The sequence below is a fragment of the Ctenopharyngodon idella genome, chromosome 4 (assembly GCF_019924925.1).
Source record: "Ctenopharyngodon idella isolate HZGC_01 chromosome 4, HZGC01, whole genome shotgun sequence".
NCBI lineage: Eukaryota > Metazoa > Chordata > Actinopteri > Cypriniformes > Xenocyprididae > Ctenopharyngodon > Ctenopharyngodon idella.
In genome coordinates, this window is record NC_067223.1 from 9,343,075 (window position 1) to 9,362,311 (window position 19,237).

The 19,237-nt window shown below is 36.6% G+C and overlaps 2 protein-coding genes and 1 long non-coding RNA gene across 4 annotated transcripts in view; 2 read left to right on the top strand and 1 right to left on the bottom strand.

Annotated features, from left to right (window-relative positions):
* LOC127510407 (thyroid transcription factor 1-associated protein 26 homolog) overlaps window positions 1-19,237 on the bottom strand; it is a 134,907-nt gene that overhangs the window by 66,918 nt on the left and 48,752 nt on the right. The window lies entirely within an intron of this gene.
* The window catches only part of LOC127511425 (scavenger receptor cysteine-rich type 1 protein M130-like), a 68,472-nt gene that overhangs the window by 2,678 nt on the left and 46,557 nt on the right, over window positions 1-19,237 (top strand). The window contains exons 6-23 of the mRNA XM_051892233.1: window positions 446-520; window positions 823-853; window positions 1,023-1,075; window positions 4,267-4,581; window positions 4,830-5,153; window positions 5,257-5,571; window positions 5,802-6,125; window positions 6,202-6,519; window positions 7,035-7,337; window positions 7,566-7,643; window positions 7,862-8,176; window positions 8,282-8,505; window positions 11,331-11,514; window positions 11,830-11,907; window positions 12,608-12,922; window positions 13,004-13,398; window positions 13,788-13,847; window positions 13,982-14,038. Coding sequence (XP_051748193.1) covers window positions 446-520; window positions 823-853; window positions 1,023-1,075; window positions 4,267-4,581; window positions 4,830-5,153; window positions 5,257-5,571; window positions 5,802-6,125; window positions 6,202-6,519; window positions 7,035-7,337; window positions 7,566-7,643; window positions 7,862-8,176; window positions 8,282-8,505; window positions 11,331-11,514; window positions 11,830-11,907; window positions 12,608-12,922; window positions 13,004-13,281 — 3,530 coding nt within the window. The 3' untranslated portion in view covers window positions 13,282-13,398; window positions 13,788-13,847; window positions 13,982-14,038. The remainder of the gene's footprint in view (window positions 1-445; window positions 521-822; window positions 854-1,022; window positions 1,076-4,266; window positions 4,582-4,829; window positions 5,154-5,256; window positions 5,572-5,801; window positions 6,126-6,201; window positions 6,520-7,034; window positions 7,338-7,565; window positions 7,644-7,861; window positions 8,177-8,281; window positions 8,506-11,330; window positions 11,515-11,829; window positions 11,908-12,607; window positions 12,923-13,003; window positions 13,399-13,787; window positions 13,848-13,981; window positions 14,039-19,237) is intronic.
* On the top strand, window positions 9,562-10,375 carry LOC127510419 (uncharacterized). Its single transcript, XR_007929617.1, has 3 exons — window positions 9,562-9,653; window positions 10,155-10,205; window positions 10,348-10,375. It is a non-coding gene; the product is annotated as an uncharacterized LOC127510419 (long non-coding RNA).

A 19,237-nucleotide genomic window follows, 5' to 3' on the forward strand; every position in this document is an offset into this window, starting at 1 on the left:
TGTGTGAATTTATAAGCACTAAGCAGGGATCTATATGTGGTGCATTTGTAGAGTTGGAAGAGATAAAAAGCTTACTTAGCCTCCCAAAACGAATTAATTTTCAAATAAGTAAAAATATGATATGAATGATCAGATCAGCTCTTTGAATCAATGATAGTTTACTTTTCATTGAATTCAACCTAAAATAAATAAATAAATGGAATTAACAAATTCTATCAATTATTTGACTAATGACTCAATACTATTTAAATACTGCTGTTTACTTCTACATGAACTTTGTTCTCCTTTTTAGAAAAAGAGTTCAAGACTGTATATTATGATGATGTCACCAACAGCAGTGACCTTTTGAAACTGATCACATGATTCATTACCAGATGATTAATATGACCTGCAACGCAAACATATTTTTGGCTTTTGTATCCAAACATATTCTGTGTTGTTGCAGAAGAGATGAAGGAAATCACACCGGGAGATTATGACGATGTCATCACTGATGGACTGAAATCAGATCGTGAGACAGGTGTCGCTCTGATATTCTGTAATTAAATAGTTTGAAATAACAATATTAAAGTATATTGAAGGAAAAAATATTCATTAAAGTGTGTGTTTGAGTGTGATATCGTGTTTACTTCATAGAAGAAACACCTGAGAGCTATGATAATGATTTCATCACCAACCGACAGAACTCTGATATTAAAAAAAGGTGTTTTTACTTTTTTTTTTTTTAAATCAATATTTTACAAACTGTTCATCTAATCAAGCTTGATACTGATAATATTTTAAATTGCTGTCTTAAAGTTATGTATTTTGGCTTATATTTAGTGGAAGCACCAGAGAGTTACGATGATAACAGGTGAGAACTGCATTTTATTATCACCTTTTACAATAGCTGTATGTGAACATGAGTATTAGACATGATTTCTGTGTAATCATATAATCAATTAAGGGAAAAGGGATCCATTAAATGAGAAAAAGTGTTTTATAAATTAGTGTGACATTTTTATGTCATTTCTGTTGATCAGAAGGAGTTCAGGAGGAGTGATGAGTGTCACTGAAGATATGAGAAACCTGTCAGGTTATTGTAACATTATATTTAACACTTTCTTTTTTTAAATATTTTTATTATATTTTTCCAGGTTTATAGGCTCCATTTGAAATATTCATGACATTAAACTTTTTTTTTTTTAATTGTAGAATCATGTTAAATAATTTAAGATTTTGTTTGTTTAATAACAGATTTTGATTATGTGGGGGAGGAGTCAATCTAAGAGGGAGGGGCTGAATGACTGAATGACCACACCCACTGCCTCTGTTCAACACATTTGAACATTCAACAGTCATAGTACTCTGTGAAATCTCAAGTTTTATGTTATTTGAAATCTTTTTGTAACGAAACTTAGCACAAAAGCTTTTGTGACTTTTTTTGTATTGTTTTTGGCCTATTGTATTTATACTAATAAAAACAAAACAAACAATAATGCTTTTTTGTGAAATTACAAAATTAAACATAAATCACTGTTTATATAATAGCCTTATAGGTAGCGCTTTATTTTACAGTACGTGTACTTTCCTGGTACACATATAGTAATTATGTTGTACATACAGGTAAAAGAGTAACACAAGGTACTTACCTGACATGTATGTACATGGAAACTAATAAGAAACTGCTGTACTTTCCAATGGTGCAAACATAACTATGTACCTATAGACAATTGTGGGTAATAACAGGCACTTATGTGTGGTAACTATTAAGACACATTACTGTACTTACTAGTGGTATATACATGGTAACTATGTTGTACTCACAGACAAGTGTGGACACATAACAGACACTTACTTAACTACTGTGAAACAAATGTGCTTACCAAAATGATACACTGCAGTAACTATACAGCACTTCATAGTGTGTACCAACTGAGTATACCAAGTACAGTTGTAGTGTTACTGATCTGTATGTATGTATGTCATCAAAATACCCCTATTAGGCAAGTTGAACCGCAATAGTATATCATCCAGTACTCAAGAAGTATCTTGTACCACGCTTACTGGTACTAACTTTGTAAAGTCAGTTACATAAAAGGTAGATCAGTCTCATTTGAATCAGAAAAGTAAGACTGATTAGCCCTAACTAACTGCTTGTTGGTCAAACTAGATCTTAAGTCACAGTCTTAACATAGAGGCTAAGTTTATGCAACCGGCCACTTACACATTAACTAACTGGTAAATTCACTAGTACCTTCATAGTAAGTACATGGAAATAGGACTGTAAAATAAAGTGAACCCTTGTACATAAACATTACATAGGAATTACCAGCTCTTTAACCTTTGTAATAATAAGCTTAAGCATATTATCTAGTAAGGACTGTAAAATAAGGTGCACTGTTGTGAAGAGCAATTTAACATTAACAGTTCATAAAACACTACATAAAGTACATACATAGTGCAGCAAAACAATTTTGTTTTTTTAAACGGCATCAGTGAGAAAACAACACTATTTGGAAAGCCTCTGTTTTGTACTGTTGTTAACATGCACATACTGTAAGTAAGCGTCCGTTATTATTTGTGTCCACACTTGTCCGTGAGTACAACATAGTTACCATGTATATACCACGAGTAAGTACAGTAATGTGTCTGTTAGTTATTATTACACAACCCTTGTCCATAGGTACAAAGTAGTTACCATGTTTGTACCATTGGAAAGTACAGCAGTGTTTCTTATTAGTTTCCATGTACATACATGTCAGGTAAGTACCTTGTGTTTCCACTCTTTTACCTGTATGTACAACATAATTACCATATATGTACCAGGAATGTACACGTACTGTAAAATAAAGTGCTACCGATTTGGATACAGTATATGCACAATGCTGGGAATCATGTGTATTACTGCCATCTTGTGGACGAATTATGCAATACAACTATTTCTGTAGTTCTGTCTAAATCTAAATATACAACTATTCTAAATAATAATTAGACTACTTAAATCATTGTTTATTTTAAATCTAATGCCTATTAAACTTTCAAGCATCATTACATTTATCCAGAACACTCCTAGTGTACAAATGTCTCCAATAAGACAAAAACACCCTGATATTTTAATGTGTCCCAGTGGAGGATGAAGATTTCTGAGCCGTTGATGAGGAAGCATCTTTTGTGTCTTAAACCTAAACAGTATATATCAATGGTTCTGATCAATCTTATTAAAGGTGTATGTATTTTTTCAACCGTGTTTTTGGACATTGTTGATATTTGAAATCAACCCAAACAAAATTTTGTCCACAAGGTCAAGATTCTAGTCTGCTCCTGTTTTGCCGCCATCTACTGGATGAATTACTCATTGCAGTATTAAACACAACATCAACAAATGCTTAATATAATGGCAAATTAATACCTTTGGAACAGAAACCAATAATTGTTTACAAATATTGTCTGAATAGGCCTCTATGTGTTGTACACAAAACACTCCAGTTCATTTTATAATTTAATAGCACACTGTTTATTGTGCTTTCGGTTACAAAGTGTTAAAAAGTATAGCACTTAATACTTAATATTATGCATATTTGTCCCAAAAAAGAACTTATTATAATTTATTTATAGCAAAGACCAACTATTTTTGTGTATGAAATAAAGTGTTTCTGTATCAATCTCTTTAAGTTTAGTGTGACTTTATCTCTATGCTGACATATGACTGACACAAGTCTGTCCTCAGTGAAGTGTCTCTTCACGCTGGAGGAGGAGTCCCGCTCATCAGCGCTCACACTTTATTGATATATATGGAGAAAATAAAAATGTTGCTTTCTGATTTGTCGGTGATTGTGTTTGATGATTTCCTCTGTTGTGTCTAATAAGGTAACAGCTGTGAGACTCTCTTTCACTTTCTCTCTCTTCTTTAAAGGGGGTTGACAGTACCCAATTTTCAGTGCCTTTGAGGGAGTAGAAAGGAAACGTTTGCTACATTTTGAACTTTGTGTGTACTAGAGTATAAGGTGATGGAGAGCAATCTGATGTGTATTTTTCTATCCTCATTGATATCACCCATTACAGCTGGTAAGTATACACTTTTTTTTTTTTTTTTTTTAAAGTCTTTTAAACAAACTCTGTATTCTGTAATTTTCACTTTCTGAATTCGGTGTCTGGTCTCTCTCTCTCTCTCTCTCTCTCTCTCTCTCTCTCTCTCTCTCTCTTCTTTCTTTCTTTCTTTCTCTCTCTCTCTCTCTCTCTCTCTCTCTCTCTCTCTCTCTCTTTCTCTTTCTCTTTCTCGGACAGATTTTGAGACTGTTAGGCTGGTTGGTGGTTACAGTCCCTGCAGTGGTACAGTGGAGGTTCATCGTGATGGTCAGTGGGGAACAGTGTGTGGTGATCTCTGGGATATGGCTGATGCTGCAGTGGTGTGTAGAGAGATAGGCTGTGGAGAACCTGTAGAGGCTGTGCGTAGTGCTCGTTTTGGACAAGGATCCGGACCAATCGTAATGGATTCTGTGGCCTGTAGTGGATCAGAGTCAACACTGAAGGACTGTGGATCAGGAGGATGGGGTGTTCATAACTGTGGTCATCATGAAAATGCTGGAGTCAGATGCTCAGGTGAACTGCTCCATACATCACCCTGTTAATGCATCACTGATCTGACTTTCATCCATCATACATGCAATTAAAAATAATTTTGTGCTATTTGTTGTTACAGCACTTAATTGATAATTAGCATATTTTGTTGTCTAAACAACTGACTTTCATCCATTAAAACAATCCATTATTAAAGAACTTGCGTTTGTTTTACATCAGTATAATATCATAGTGACAGATGGTTTTCACTTTTTTGTAAATATTATCAGACACCATAAACTACGGAAGATCAAGACTTGTGGACGGGTCTCATCTGTGCTCTGGGAGAGTGGAGATGTATTTTGGAGGACGATGGGTTTCAATGTGTGACGCTGCCTTTGACCAGCAGGATGCAGAGGTTGTGTGTAGAGAGCTGGACTGTGGGGCTCCTGTACAGGTGCTGGGAGAAGATGCTTTTGGTGAAGGAAATGGTCAGATTGGATCAAAAGAGATTCAGTGCAGAGGAAATGAATCACACATTCAACGCTGTCCATCATCATCTTCACATAATATAAACTGCACCCATGACAATGATGTGGGACTGATATGTTCTGGTAAAATGTCAATGTTCAGCTTTTCTATAGAGAATCTAATTAAACTAAAATGTAATTATTTGATCAGTTTATAATTTCAGTAAGCTCTGTGTTCTTTGTCCAGGTTACACTGATCTCAGACTGGTCAATGGTCCTGACATCTGTTCTGGTCGAGTTGAACGTCAGTACTTCAGTAAATGGGGCACAGTGTGTGATGCATGCTGGGATATGAGAGCTGCCAGTGTCCTCTGTAGACAGCTGAATTGTGGGATTGCTGTGTCTGTTGTGGGATCAGACTGGTTTGGAGAGGGAAGTGGTGAAATCTGGGCTGATGTGTTTGATTGTGACGGGAATGAAACAAAACTCTCAGAATGTTCCATCTCTTCATGGAGTCGAGCTGAATGTTCTCATAGACGAGATGTTGGAGTCATCTGCTCTGGTGAGTCCATATTACTGGAAGATCCACTGATATTATGCTGCTGAAAGATTTGAAAGTATAAATACAATATTTTTCTTCCTTTACTTTTCACATGTTCATTTCAGACTGAAAGATTAATGCCCTTGTCATTAATTTCTGAATTCATTTATTATTATGTAAAATGCATTATTAATGTAAATCATATTCTCAAAATTGCAATATTTTAGTAAAACATCAGATATTCTCTCCAGATTCCTCTCTGGCTGTTCATGATGGTCTGGTGCGGTTGTCTGGAGAGAGACAGTGTGAGGGGGAGGTGGAAGTTTCCATCCATCAGGTCTGGAGGAGAGTTCTGCTGGACTCCTGGAGTCTCACTGAATCCTCTGTGGTCTGCAGACAGCTGGGCTGTGGCTCTGTGCTGAACTTCTATGGTTCCTCTTCATCCAGTCCTGAACACAGTCATGAGTGTGTGACGGGCTTCCAGTGCTCTGGGAGTGAAGCTCATCTGGGGAACTGCAGCTCTCCACAAACTCTCAGCTGCAGCTCCACACAACAGCTGTCAATCACCTGCCTTGGTGAGAAGAGCAACATCTGGGCAGATTCTTCAGTTGTTAGTGATCACTAATGTGTTTTTCTTTCTCTGAATATCAGGTCGCGGGTCCATCAGGCTGGTGGGTTCTGGGGGAGACTGTGCAGGGAGGCTGGAGGTTTTTCACAGCGGCTCATGGGGGACAGTGTGTGATGACTCCTGGGATATTAAAGATGCCCATGTGGTGTGCAGACAGCTGCAGTGTGGAGTGGCCCTCAGTAACCAGCAGGTACCAGCCTGGTTTGGTCCTGGTTCTGGACCCATATGGCTGGATGAGGTGGAGTGTGAGGGGAATGAGACGTCCCTGTGGAAGTGCTCTTCTCCAGGCTGGGGAAAACATGACTGTCAACACAAGAAGGATGTAGGAGTTGTGTGTTCAGGTAAACAGTGAACAATAATTTCAATAATAACATTTCAATAGCTTACATATAGGACTGATGGTTAGATGTATCCAGTGTATTTGCACTGCACATTAACAGCAGTGTTAATCAACTGAGAACTGATACTTATTCATAAGTACTTTCATCATTCATTAAAACGATTAATCGAAAAATCGATTTTGTTGCCCAGCACCAGACAGAATACAATATTGAAACAGTATGTTTCCTCTTCTTGGCTCCTCAACAGCTCTACTGAAACACACAGCGTGACTATTGCGGTCTAATTACAAAATGGATGATTCTAATGAGAATCTTTTTAGTGAATCAAAGACATGCATTTTACAACTTTATTATTTATATGTATACATTATTGAAATTGTCTCATCATTTGGCAGTTGTTTCAAATATCCATTCCCTAAAAGCACTAAAAAATTGTTAATGGAACTGTTAAAGAACTGGAAATGAAATAGTTAAATTCTTTAAATTCGTTGGTTCTCATTTTTCCCCCTATCTAGAGTTTAAAGAGATCAGGTTAACTGAGGGCTGTGAAGGGAATGTGGAGGTTTTCTACAATGGATCCTGGGGTAATGTGTGCTGGAACCAGATGGAAACAGACACAGCGAGTCTGATCTGTCAAGAGCTGAACTGTGGAAGATCTGGTGCTTTGTCTGATTCTACAACAAGACTGAAATCAGCTCCTAACTGGCTGGATAAAGTGAAATGTCGACCACATGATTCAAATCTGTGGCAGTGTCCATCTTCACCCTGGGGTCAGAACGACTGTAATGAAGATGAAGTGGCCAAAATCACCTGCTCAAGTGAGATTATATTTAAATAATGTAATATGGTCTCAGTAGTCATGTTTCTTTAAACAAGTTTATATATAATGTGGAGAGTAAACTGTTTCTGAAAAACAAGCTGATGGAAAGAGCCTTAAATGATTTATGAGGTTTAAATTATGTTTTTCACATCGATGATATGTTTCACTGAGAGATGTTGTGACTCTTGTATCCTAAAATTCAGTTCACTTCATTTTATAATCTCAGTGGAGGAAACTCCTGAGTCTCCTCAGAGTCGTCTGTCATGTTCTACCTCACCATCTCCTCACCAGAGACAGTGTTCAAGTAAGTTTTATGATAATAAGTTTGTTACATTTTTGTTAATGTAAGCCAGTATTTTCATAATAAATTATTAAAATAAGAATTTATAAAGAAATATTTGCATTTAAAATCAAATTCATAAATCTAATCATACATTTAAAGCCATCTTTGTTCAGTTTCAGTGTGAGTTTTGTTGTAAATGTGCTGAAGCTGGTCAGTGATGGTTGATGTGTGTGATTTAGATCATGTTCCTCTGAGACTGAGTGGAGGGGAGGGCCGGTGCTCTGGGAGGCTGGAGGTGTATCATAACGCTGTGTGGGGCTCAGTCTGTGATGATCTGTGGGACATCAGCGATGCTCAGGTGGTCTGCAGGCAGCTGGGTTGTGGAGCAGCACTGAGGGCTGATGGGAATTCAGCCTTTGGTGCTGGTGAAGGTGTTGTGTGGCTGAACAGAGTCGAGTGCAGAGGGAATGAGATTCACCTGTGGGACTGTCCTCTCTCCCTGAAGAACCACACTGACTGCTCCCACAAAGAGCACGCTGGACTCACCTGTGCAGGTCACAGAAAACACTGATAAATATTAGTCATTTTTACATCATTTTAGTGACAATAATATTTGTGTATTTGCATGATTTTTAATGTGTTTGTGTCTGTTTTGTCAGATTTGTCAGTGTCCACTACTCCTGCCACAACAACATCATCTTCTCCTCCAGTTTCTCAGACAGTGAGCTCAACATCAGTCTCTCCTCCACAAACTCCTCCAGCAGCGTCTCTCTCTGTGCTTGTGATTGTACTGGGAGTTGTGCTCTTACTGCTCTTAGTGTCACTGCGTATACTGATTCAGCTGAAAAGAGTGATAAGGAGAGGCAGGAGAGATCCAGAGATTTAAAATGGACTGTTTCAAAGTGGAAAAGTGTTCTATGATCAGACGAGTCCAAATTTGACATTCTTGTTGGAAATCACGGACACCGTGTCCTCCGGGCTAAAGAGGAGGGAGACCTTCCAGCGCGTTATCAGCGTTCAGTTCAAAAGCCAGCATCTCTGATGGTATGGGGGTGCATAAGTGCATACGGTATGGGCAGCTTGCTTGGAAGGCACTATGAATGCTGAAAGGTATATAAAGATTTTAGAGCAACATATGACCAGATGACGTCTATTTCAGGGAAGGCCTTGTGTATTTCAGCAGGACAATGCAAAACCACATACTTCAGCTATTACAACAGCATGACTTCGTCGTAGAAGAGTCCGGTGCTTAATTGGCCTGCCTGCAATCCAGATCTTTCACCTATAGAGAAAAATAAATTTCTCAGTTTAAATATGTGTTATGTTATCTATGTTCTATTGTGAATAAAATATTGGCTCATGTGATTGGAAAGTATTTTAGTTTTTATTTTATTCAAATGTAAAAAACGTCCCAACATTTCCGGAAGTCGGGTTGTAAGTGTGAACTGGTGAATATCACTTTATCCTGAAATAAGGGGAGACAGTGCAGTTCATTATTAGCTCATGTTAATTAATGGCTAATTACTAATTAAAGTGTTACCACTAAAGCTTTTTCTATCATTCACATCTACCTCATCAATTTTAATTATATAAAAAGTAAGATTTATATATTTTATATATATTTTAAATTTTGGGTTGGATGTAAATTCTGTCATTAATTACTCACCCTCATGTTGTTCCACACCCGTAAGACTTTCGTTCATCTTCAGAACACAAATTAGGATATTTTTGATGAAATTTGAGAGGCATCTGACTCGTCCAATGACACAGAAGATATTGTTGGAAAAAGTCGTTATTTTTGTTTTGTATTTGCGCACAAAAAGTATTCTCATCACTTCATAAAATTAAGGTTGAACCACTGCAGTCACATGGACTATTTTAAAGATGTCTTTAGTACCTTTCTGGACCTTGAAAGTGGTGGTTAAATTGCTGTCTATGGAGGAGTCAGATACCTCTCGGATTTCATCAAAAATATCTTAATTTATTTTCTGAAGATGAACGAAGGTCTTACGGGTGTGGAACGACATGAGGGTGAGTAATTAATGACAGAATGTTCATTTTTGGGTGAACTAACCCTTTAATGAAAGTCTCTTCACTGAGAATGTCAGATTGTTGTGCAACTATTAATGTATCTGGGTAGCTGATGTGTTATCAGAGGAATCTGTAGATTTACCAACCTCCAAACCACAAAGCTGCGTGTTTATGTCACTATATCAGTTCTTCCTGTGTGAATTTTTAGAGAGTAATAAACACTGAGCAGGGATTTATATGTGGTGCATTTGTAGAGTTGGAAGAGATAAAAAGCTTACTTAGCCTCCCAAACCCAATTAATTTTCAAATAAGTAAAAATATGATATGAATGATCACATCAGCTCTTTGAATCAATGATAGTTTACTTTTTCATTGAATTCAACCTAAATAAATAAATAAATGGAATTAACAAATTCTATTAAATGTTTGACTGATGACTCAATATTATTTAAATACTGCTGTTTACTTCTACATTAACTTTGTTCTCCTTTTTAGAAAAAGAGTTCAAGACTGTATATTATGATGATGTCACCAACAGCAGTGGCCTGAAAGGTCAGTGACCTTTTGAAACTGATCACATGATTCACTACCAGATGATTGATAACTTAATGGTCTCATGACCTGCAATAAGAAGGATAATATTTTAAATTTCTGTCTTAAAATGATATATTTTGGCTTATATTTTCATGTGTAGTGGAAGCACCAGAGAGTTATGATGATAATATGATGAACTACATTTTATTATCACCTTTTACAGAGTGTAATCGAATAATAATTTAAGGGAAAAGGGATCCATTAAATGAGATAAAGTGTTTTATAAATTTGACGTTTTTATGTAATTTCTGTTGATCAGGAGTTCAGGAGGAGTATGATGATGTGATGAGTGTCACTGAAGATATGAGAAACCTGTCAGGTAAGTTATTATAACATTATATTCCAACACTTTATTTCTTAAATATTTTTATTATATTTTTCCAGGTTTATAGGCTCCATTTATACATATACGTATTCATGACATTGAACATTTACTATAGAATCATGTTAAAACATTTAATATTTTGTTTGTTTAATAACAGATTATGATGATGTGGGGGAGGGGTCAATCAAAGAGGGAGGGGCTGAATGACTGAATGACCACACCCACTGCCTCTGTTCAACACATCTGAACATTCAACAGTGATAGTTCTCTGTGAAATCTCAAGTTTTATGTTATTTGAAATATTTCTGTAATGAAACAACAAAAAACTTTTGTGAATTTTTTTGTTGTATTGCTTTTTGGCCTATTGTATTTATACTAATAAAAATAAAATAAACAATAATGCTCTTTTGTGAAATTACAAAATCTAAACATAAATCACTGCTTATTTAATAGATTTACATACAGCACAATGCTGGGAATTGAACAAATGCACGTGTATTACTGCCATCTTGTGGATGAATTATGCAATGCAGCTATTTAATACTTCTGTCTAAATTTAAATATACAACTATTCTAATAATTAGACTATTTAAATTTTCATTGTTTATTTAAAATCTAATGGCTATTAAACTTTTATCCAGAACACTCCTAGTGTCCAAATGTCTCCAGGGAGGCTGGAGGTTTTTCACAGCGGCTCATGGGGGACAGTGTGTGATGACTCCTGGGATATTAAAGATGCCCATGTGGTGTGCAGACAGCTGCAGTGTGGAGTGGCCCTCAGTAACCAGCAGGTACCAGCCTGGTTTGGTCCTGGTTCTGGACCCATATGGCTGGATGAGGTGGAGTGTGAGGGGAATGAGACGTCCCTGTGGAGCTGCTCTTCTCCAGGCTGGGGAAAACATGACTGTCAACACAAGAAGGATGTAGGAGTCGTGTGCACAGGTAAACTGTAAACAATTAAAAAGACAATAAAATTTCAATAACCTATCTATGTGACGAATAATTAACAATATCCAATGTACTTGCATCATTTACAATAACAGCAGGGTTTGGGAACTGAGAACTAAGGCTTTTTTTTTTTTTTTTTTTAAATAAAAGAAACTTTTAACAGTTCTCACATGCTGTTTTTTAAAATACTAAGATGTATTATTTAAGATGATTTGAAGTGGTCATGTTTGTTTAAGTTTGATCATTTTATGTGTTATTTTATAATATTCTGTTCAGCTATCTTCTGAAAATTTAACGTTTTAATTTCAGTGCAGGAAAGTCATGAATCTCCTCAGAGCTGGCTTACATGTTCAAACTCACCATCTCCTCACCAGAGACAGTGTTCAAGTAAGTTATTATATTCTTATATTTTCTTTATTATACTTTCATCATTTACTCACTCTCACGTTGTTCCAAACCCATAAGACTTTGGTTCATGCAAAACAAATTAAGATACTTTTAATAAAACCTGAGATTGTACCTCTTCTTTCAAAGAGATACAATTGCTTTATATGATGAACATATTTAATTTAGGCTTTTATTTACATCTATACGATGAGCGACGCGCATATATAGCACATCACTTTTGGTAAACACAGAAACTCAAACATGCATGTGTGCCGTACAAGAACAAATGAGATTTCTTATAGCGCATGACGCTCATACAAGCTTCTGTGTTTACCAAATGTGATGTTCCCTGTGTATGTGTGCTGATCATTGTTTAGATGTAAATAAAAGCCTAAATTAAATCTGTTCATCATATAAAGTCTCTTTAAAAGACTTTCTTGAATCATATGGATTTTACAATGTCTTCATAACCTTTTTGGATCTTTTAAGTTTTGGTTACTTGGACTTTCAATGGACGGATAGAAACATTTCAAAGATAGTTTCACTAAAACATTAATTTGTCTTTTAAAATGTCTTATGGGTTTAGAACGACTTGAGGGAGAGAAAATGATGACAGAATTTTCATTTTTGGGTGAACTATCTTTGTATTTATAAATGGTGTGCTGAAGCTGGTCAGTGATGGTTGATGTGTGTGATTTAGAGCATGTTCCTCTCAGACTGAGTGGAGGGGAGGGCCGGTGCTTTGGGAGGCTGGAGGTGTATCATAACACTGTGTGGGGCTCAGTCTGTGATGATCTGTGGGACATCAGTGATGCTCAGGTGGTCTGCAGGCAGCTGGGTTGTGGAGCAGCACTGAGGGCTGATGGGAATTCAGTCTTTGGTGCTGGTGAAGGTGTTGTGTGGCTGAACAGAGTCGAGTGCAGAGGGAATGAGATTCACCTGTGGGACTGTCCTCTCTCCCTGAAGAACCACACTGACTGCTCCCACAAAGATCACGCTGGACTCACCTGTGCAGGTCACAGTAAAACATTAAGGAATGTTAAATCAATCATTCGTTTTGATTTGATTTGGAATGTGTTTGTGTCTCTTTTGACAGATTTGTCAGATTTGTCAGTATCCACTACTCCTGCCACAACAACATCATCTTCTCCTCCAGTTTCTCAGACAGTGAGCTCAACATCAGTCTCTCCTCCACAAACTCCTCCAGCAGCGTCTCTCTCTGTGCTTGAGATTGTACTGGGAGTTGTGCTCTTACTGCTCTTAGTGCCACTGCTTATACTGATTCAGCAGAACAGAGTGATGAGGAGAGGTAGGAGAGATCCAGAGACTGTCATATTGTGTCTTATTCAGTGTGTGATCAGTCATGTGTTGTGAACTGACAGCAGGTTTGTCTGTCTACACTCACAGCTCTCTCTAAGAGGAGACACAGGAGCACGACTGAGGCCGTTTATGAGGAGATTCATCACAGACACCATCACTTCACTCAGAGGGGTGAGACATGAGCCGTGAATCTTATTTAATATGATGAATTAATAAGAGAGTCTGTCAGACACTTGATGTTCATCTATTATTACTGTTAAACCTCCTGCAAAAAAACAACAGAATTCCTGCAGAAAACCACAGACCTGCAGGTGCATGTGTGTGCATGTGTGTGTGTTTCTTCCTGTATTTATTTTTAGTGGGTAATAAGGAGCAGTTCATATGTTTGTAAGTGTAGGCCTCTAAAACATGGTATTTCTGCCTCTAATGCTTTTAAAATGTAAGTCATTAATATTTATGATGTGTTTTATGTAACAAAATGCTTTATGATACAAATGAAATGAGGATTCAGTCTGTTTGTAATGATGAACATGTTTCTGACTGTTCTGCTCCTTTAACAGGGAGTCTCATCTCTGAAGAACTGCATTCTGGGTATGAAGATCCTAATGAGCTTCTCTCAGGTGAGAGAGCTGAAATAATTCATAAAATAAATAATTTGATTTACAAACTGAAAGAAATTAATTCACTCATGTAGCACTAAATGAAATATACCAAATAATTCAACTGTCCACAATACTAAAACTTATATCTTTAGAAATAGAGTTCAGGACTGCATATTATGATGATGTCACCAATGGCAGTGGCATGAAAGGTCAGTGACCTTGTTAAATGATCACATTTAACAAGGCAACAGCATGTTTTACATTTGTTTCCAAAAATATTAAAAATGCCCAAAATATATGACATTTTTTGATACAGAAGAGATGAAGGAAATCCCACTAGGATACTATGATGATGTAATCACTGATGGACTGAAACTAGATCATGAGACAGGTGTCGCTCTGTTATTCTGTAAATAGGAAGAAATATTTAAAATATATGAAATCTATATATATACATTATATTTTGTATGGGTGTCTCATGTTAAATTTGCAGAAGACACACTTGAAAGCTATGAGGTTATGAGTGGACAGAACTCTATCAAAAATGGTGTTTACTTTTTATTGTTATTCCTTTTATAGTGATTTATGATATTATACATATACAATGTAAGATTGTATGTCTTGTATGTCAATTGTTCTGTCTATGTGTTCATGTATAGTGAACACTCCAGAGACTTATGATGATGTCATCATTAAAGGACAGATTTTTCAGGGTGAGTCAAACAGTTTATCATCATCCACTAATATTGAACATGTTTCTACCATTAATGAATCATCATGACTTCATCAGGAGTAAATCTAATAGTCTCAGACAGTCATGAGGAGAAAGAGATCATCATCATCAATGACACAAGCTGTATTAAAATCACAATGTGAGGTTTTATTTCACATGTGTATCAGAGGGAGATCAGGAGGAGTATGATGATGTGAAGAACAGCAGTGAAGATGAGAGAAACCTTTTGGGTCGGTTATGGTGACATTTTTATATGTTTTCATTTGTTACGTTGCTCATTTAAATAGAAATCTTAATGCAATTGTAACAATGAAAACTGAATTTGCTTTCGTTTTTAAAAACAGACTATGATGATATGGGGGAGGAGTCAAATAAAGAGGGAGGAGCCATGTGGGTCGATGACCACGCCCACTGCCTCTGAAATCATATTACAATTCCTGGAGATACTGGGAGTTTCTTAAGCTGCCGTTACAGATTCATGTTTTTGTTATCTTAAATATTTTTGTATAAAGGGTTACATGCATTGCAACAAATTCTGTAGTATTTGTATTTTAATATTTAGCCTATTATTTTTATTTTGATATCAATATTTTTCTCCTAATAAACAAAAGATACCATTCATTCATCATGTTTGTCACAAAAACATATTTTTAAAAGAGCAGTTAGAGGAAAGGAGAAAATTATGCAAAACACTATAAATCTAAATATACAACTATTCTAAATAATAATTAGACTATTTAACTTTTCATTGTTTATTTTAAATCCAATGGCTATTAAACTTTTTAGCATCATTACATTTATCCAGAACACTCCTAGTGTTCAAATGTCTCCAATAAGACAAAAACACCCTGATATTTGAATGTGTCCCAGTGGAGGATGAAGATTTCTGAGTCATTGATGAGGAAGCATCTTATATCTTATACATAAACAGTATATATAAATGGTTCTGATAAATCTTATTAATCTACAGTTCCTTGGTGCCCAAGCCAATATGTGGAAATCCTGTACAGGTCAAGATATTTTCTTGTTCTTTTGTTGCACTAATGACAAAAAAAAAAAAGATTGTTTTTGCATGTTGTTTATAACCTCATAACAATTAGGTCATTTATTATTAAAATGTTAATGGACAAAAATCTGATGGGTAAATATTAAGTAATTTATTTACAAAAAAAAACAAAAACTAAAGAGCAAAAAGGTAGCCTACTGGGGCGGAACCAATACAGTGATGACAGTATATAGTAGCTATATACCATGGTAAGTAATATATATCCAAAATACATGATAATGCCATATGATTATTTGGTAAGTGTTTTGGTTTATGGTTAGTGTTTTGATACTCTTTTGGTCAGATTTTCTTACCTGCAGTGTGGTTAAGCTGCACACTCAGATATTGAACACAACAGACCTTCTTTATTGCTGCAAAACTATATGATGCACTTGCAGGTTTGGTTTCTATAGATTGTAGGAAATTATCAACTTAATCCTTTTTGTCCTCTGTGTTCTGAATAATCCCGTTGCTGTATTACAGAGACCAAAACGATTCAGTGCGTGAGTGAACTGTCTGAATGAACCCATCAAACCGTTCTGCGAATCTGACATCGCTTGTTCTGATTCTAAACAACACAAAATATTCTGAATCTGATTTAAAATGTTTGTAGGTTGGTACTCGGACATGGATAACATTTTACTGAACAAACCATGGTTGTCAGCTCGTTCGTCTCATATACTTTTACTGCCACCTTCAGGATTAAATCGATATTGCAGTATTGACACTCGTACAGGTGCAGCTGCAAGCAAACTTGTACAGCTACAAATGTCTTAGATATAATGCCACTTATGCCAGATGAATATATGTGGAACAGAAACCAATGTTTATTTACAAATGTGGTCAGAAACTTGTCTGCTTGTTGTACACAACCACTCCAGTTCATTTAAAAATGTATTAACATACTGTTAAATGTGCTCTTTGTTAGAATATCATGACATTGTTGTAAAATACACCTAATATTATACACATCTGTCCCAAAAATAACTTTGAAATATTCAGTTTATTATCATTTCTATATTTAAAGCAAAGATCAACTATTTTTCTGTGTGAAATAAAGTGTCAGTGAGTGATCAGTCAGTCATCAGTGTGACTTTAAAGTGACTTTATCTCCACGCTGACATATGACTGACACAAGTCTGTCCTCAGTGAAGTGTCTCTTCACGCTGGAGGAGGAGTCCCGCTCATCAGCGCTCACAATTTATTGATATATATGGAGAAAAAAAAAATGCTGCTTTCTGGTTTGTCAGTGATTGTGTTTGATGATTTCCTCTGTTGTGTCTAATAAGGTAACAGTGAGTATCATTGGCAGCTGTGAGAGTCTCTCTCTCTTTAGGGGACTGACAGGAGCCAGTTTCTTCAGTGTGTTTGAGGGAGCAGAAGGAGAAACAGAGTCAAACAAACAGTGTGACGAGCAGAAGAAGATGGAGGGATGTCTGACACTCGTTTTACTCTCCTCTATAGTCACTCTAACAACATCTGGTAAGTACAAAAAAGACATTGTGACATTTTACTTGTTTAAATAAGCAGTTTATGTATGATGGCCTTGGACCACTAGAAAGTGAATAGATTTGATGATTTGAGTTTTTACAGGCAAAAAATTTAATAATGACACGATTATTTGTAATATACTGTTGTCCAGGTTTAGTTGTCCAGTTGTAAATATTTCTAAATATTTCTTTAAAAAAAAAAAAAAAAAAAAAAAAAAAAAAAAACTTATTTACGTCTTATGTTTTTGCTAAATTTACATTATTCTGCAGATGATTGTAAAACTGTTTTACTACTGTGATTAAATCCCTTTCTCTCTCTTTCATGTACAGATTTGGAGGTTAGTTGATGGTGACAGTCCCTGTGCTGGTAGAGTGGAGGTTCTTCATGATGGTCAGTGGGGAACAGTGTGTCGTTGGAGCTGGGATATGACTGATGCTGCAGTGGTGTGTAGAGAGATAGGATGTGGAGAGGCTTTAAATGTAGTGTATAATGCTTACTTTGGAGAAGGATCAGGTAAAATCTGGATGGATAATGTTGCCTGCAGTGGATCAGAGTCTGCACTGAAGGACTGTTGGTCAAGAGGATGGGGTGTTAGTGACTGTAATCATAGTGAAGATGCTGGAGTCAGATGCTCAGGTGAACTGCTCCATACATCACACTGTTAATGCATCACTGATCAGATGTTCATTCATAAACATCATTAAAATAACTTGGTGTAATTTGTTATCAGAGCAATTCATAAGCAATTAGTTGAAAAAGTAACATGTTTTATTGTCTAAACAACTAATTCATTTTCATCCATTCTAAAAATCTCTAATAAAAATATATAATAAATTAAAGGACAGTGACTTGCTGTTGTTTTATGTCTGTATAAAAAGTATAGTGGCAGATGCCTCCTCAGGTCTTAACACATCCAATTGAAGTGTTCTTCTGTGCACTCTGTCAATAAAATCAGAAACCATAAACTATGGACAGTTTACAAAACTTGCTGATGGACCTCACCTGTACTCTGGGAGATTAGAGGTTCTTCAGGGGAACACATGGTACACAGTGTGTGACGCTGCCTTTGACCAGCAGGATGCAGAGGTTGTGTGTAGAGAGCTGGACTGTGGGGCTCCTGTACAGGTGCTGGGAGAAGATGCTTTTAGCAAAGGAGACGCTCAGATGTGGACACAAGAGATTCAGTGCAGAGGAAATGAATCACTTGTTCAATTGTGTCCAACTTCACATGACATACAGTGCTCTCAAGAAAACAATGTGGGATTGATATGCTCTGGTAAAACATCAATATTTATCCTGTCAGTGGAGAAATCTGAACCCAGTTGTTAAATACTAAAATGTAATTATAGGATCCGTTTCATTAAGCATTCACTAAGTTTCACTTTTTCTTTGTCTAGATTTCACTGACCTCAGACTGGTCAATGGTCCTGACATCTGTTCTGGTCAAGTTGAGCATCAGTACTTCAGTAAATGGGGCACAGTGTGTGAAGCATGCTGGGATATGAGAGCTGCCAGTGTCCTCTGTAGACAGCTGAATTGTGGGTTTGCTGTGTCTGTTGTGGGATCAGACTGGTTTGGAGAGGGAAGTGGTGAAATCTGGGCTGATGTGTTTGATTGTGATGGGAATGAAACAAAACTCTCAGAATGTTCCATCTCTTCATGGAGTCGAGCTGAACGTTCTCTTAGACGAGATGTTGGAGTCATCTGCTCTAGTGAGGGGATTTTATTGAAAAAATGTTAAAAATTATCTAGAAATATCTTAATAAAAAGTCACATCTTTCACTCAGATTCCTCTCTGGCTGTTCATGAAGGTCTGGTGCGGTTGTCTGGAGAGAGACAGTGTGAGGGGGAGGTGGAAGTTTCCATCCATCAGGTCTGGAGGAGAGTTCTGCTGGACTCTGTCAATCACCTCACAGCAGTAATGGCATGAGTGGGATGCAATTCAAAGGCAATGAGGCCCTAAAGAGAGAATCTCTAGCAGACTACAGTCAGCCCAACAAGAGAATGAAAACCACAAATGGAGCGCTTTCTGGAGTAAGCATGCAAGGCATCTGCTCTTCAAGGTGAGTGAGTGCAGTTAGTGTTTCGCCTGTGACAAGATGTATTTATAAAGTACTGATATTTTTATTAATCAGTATA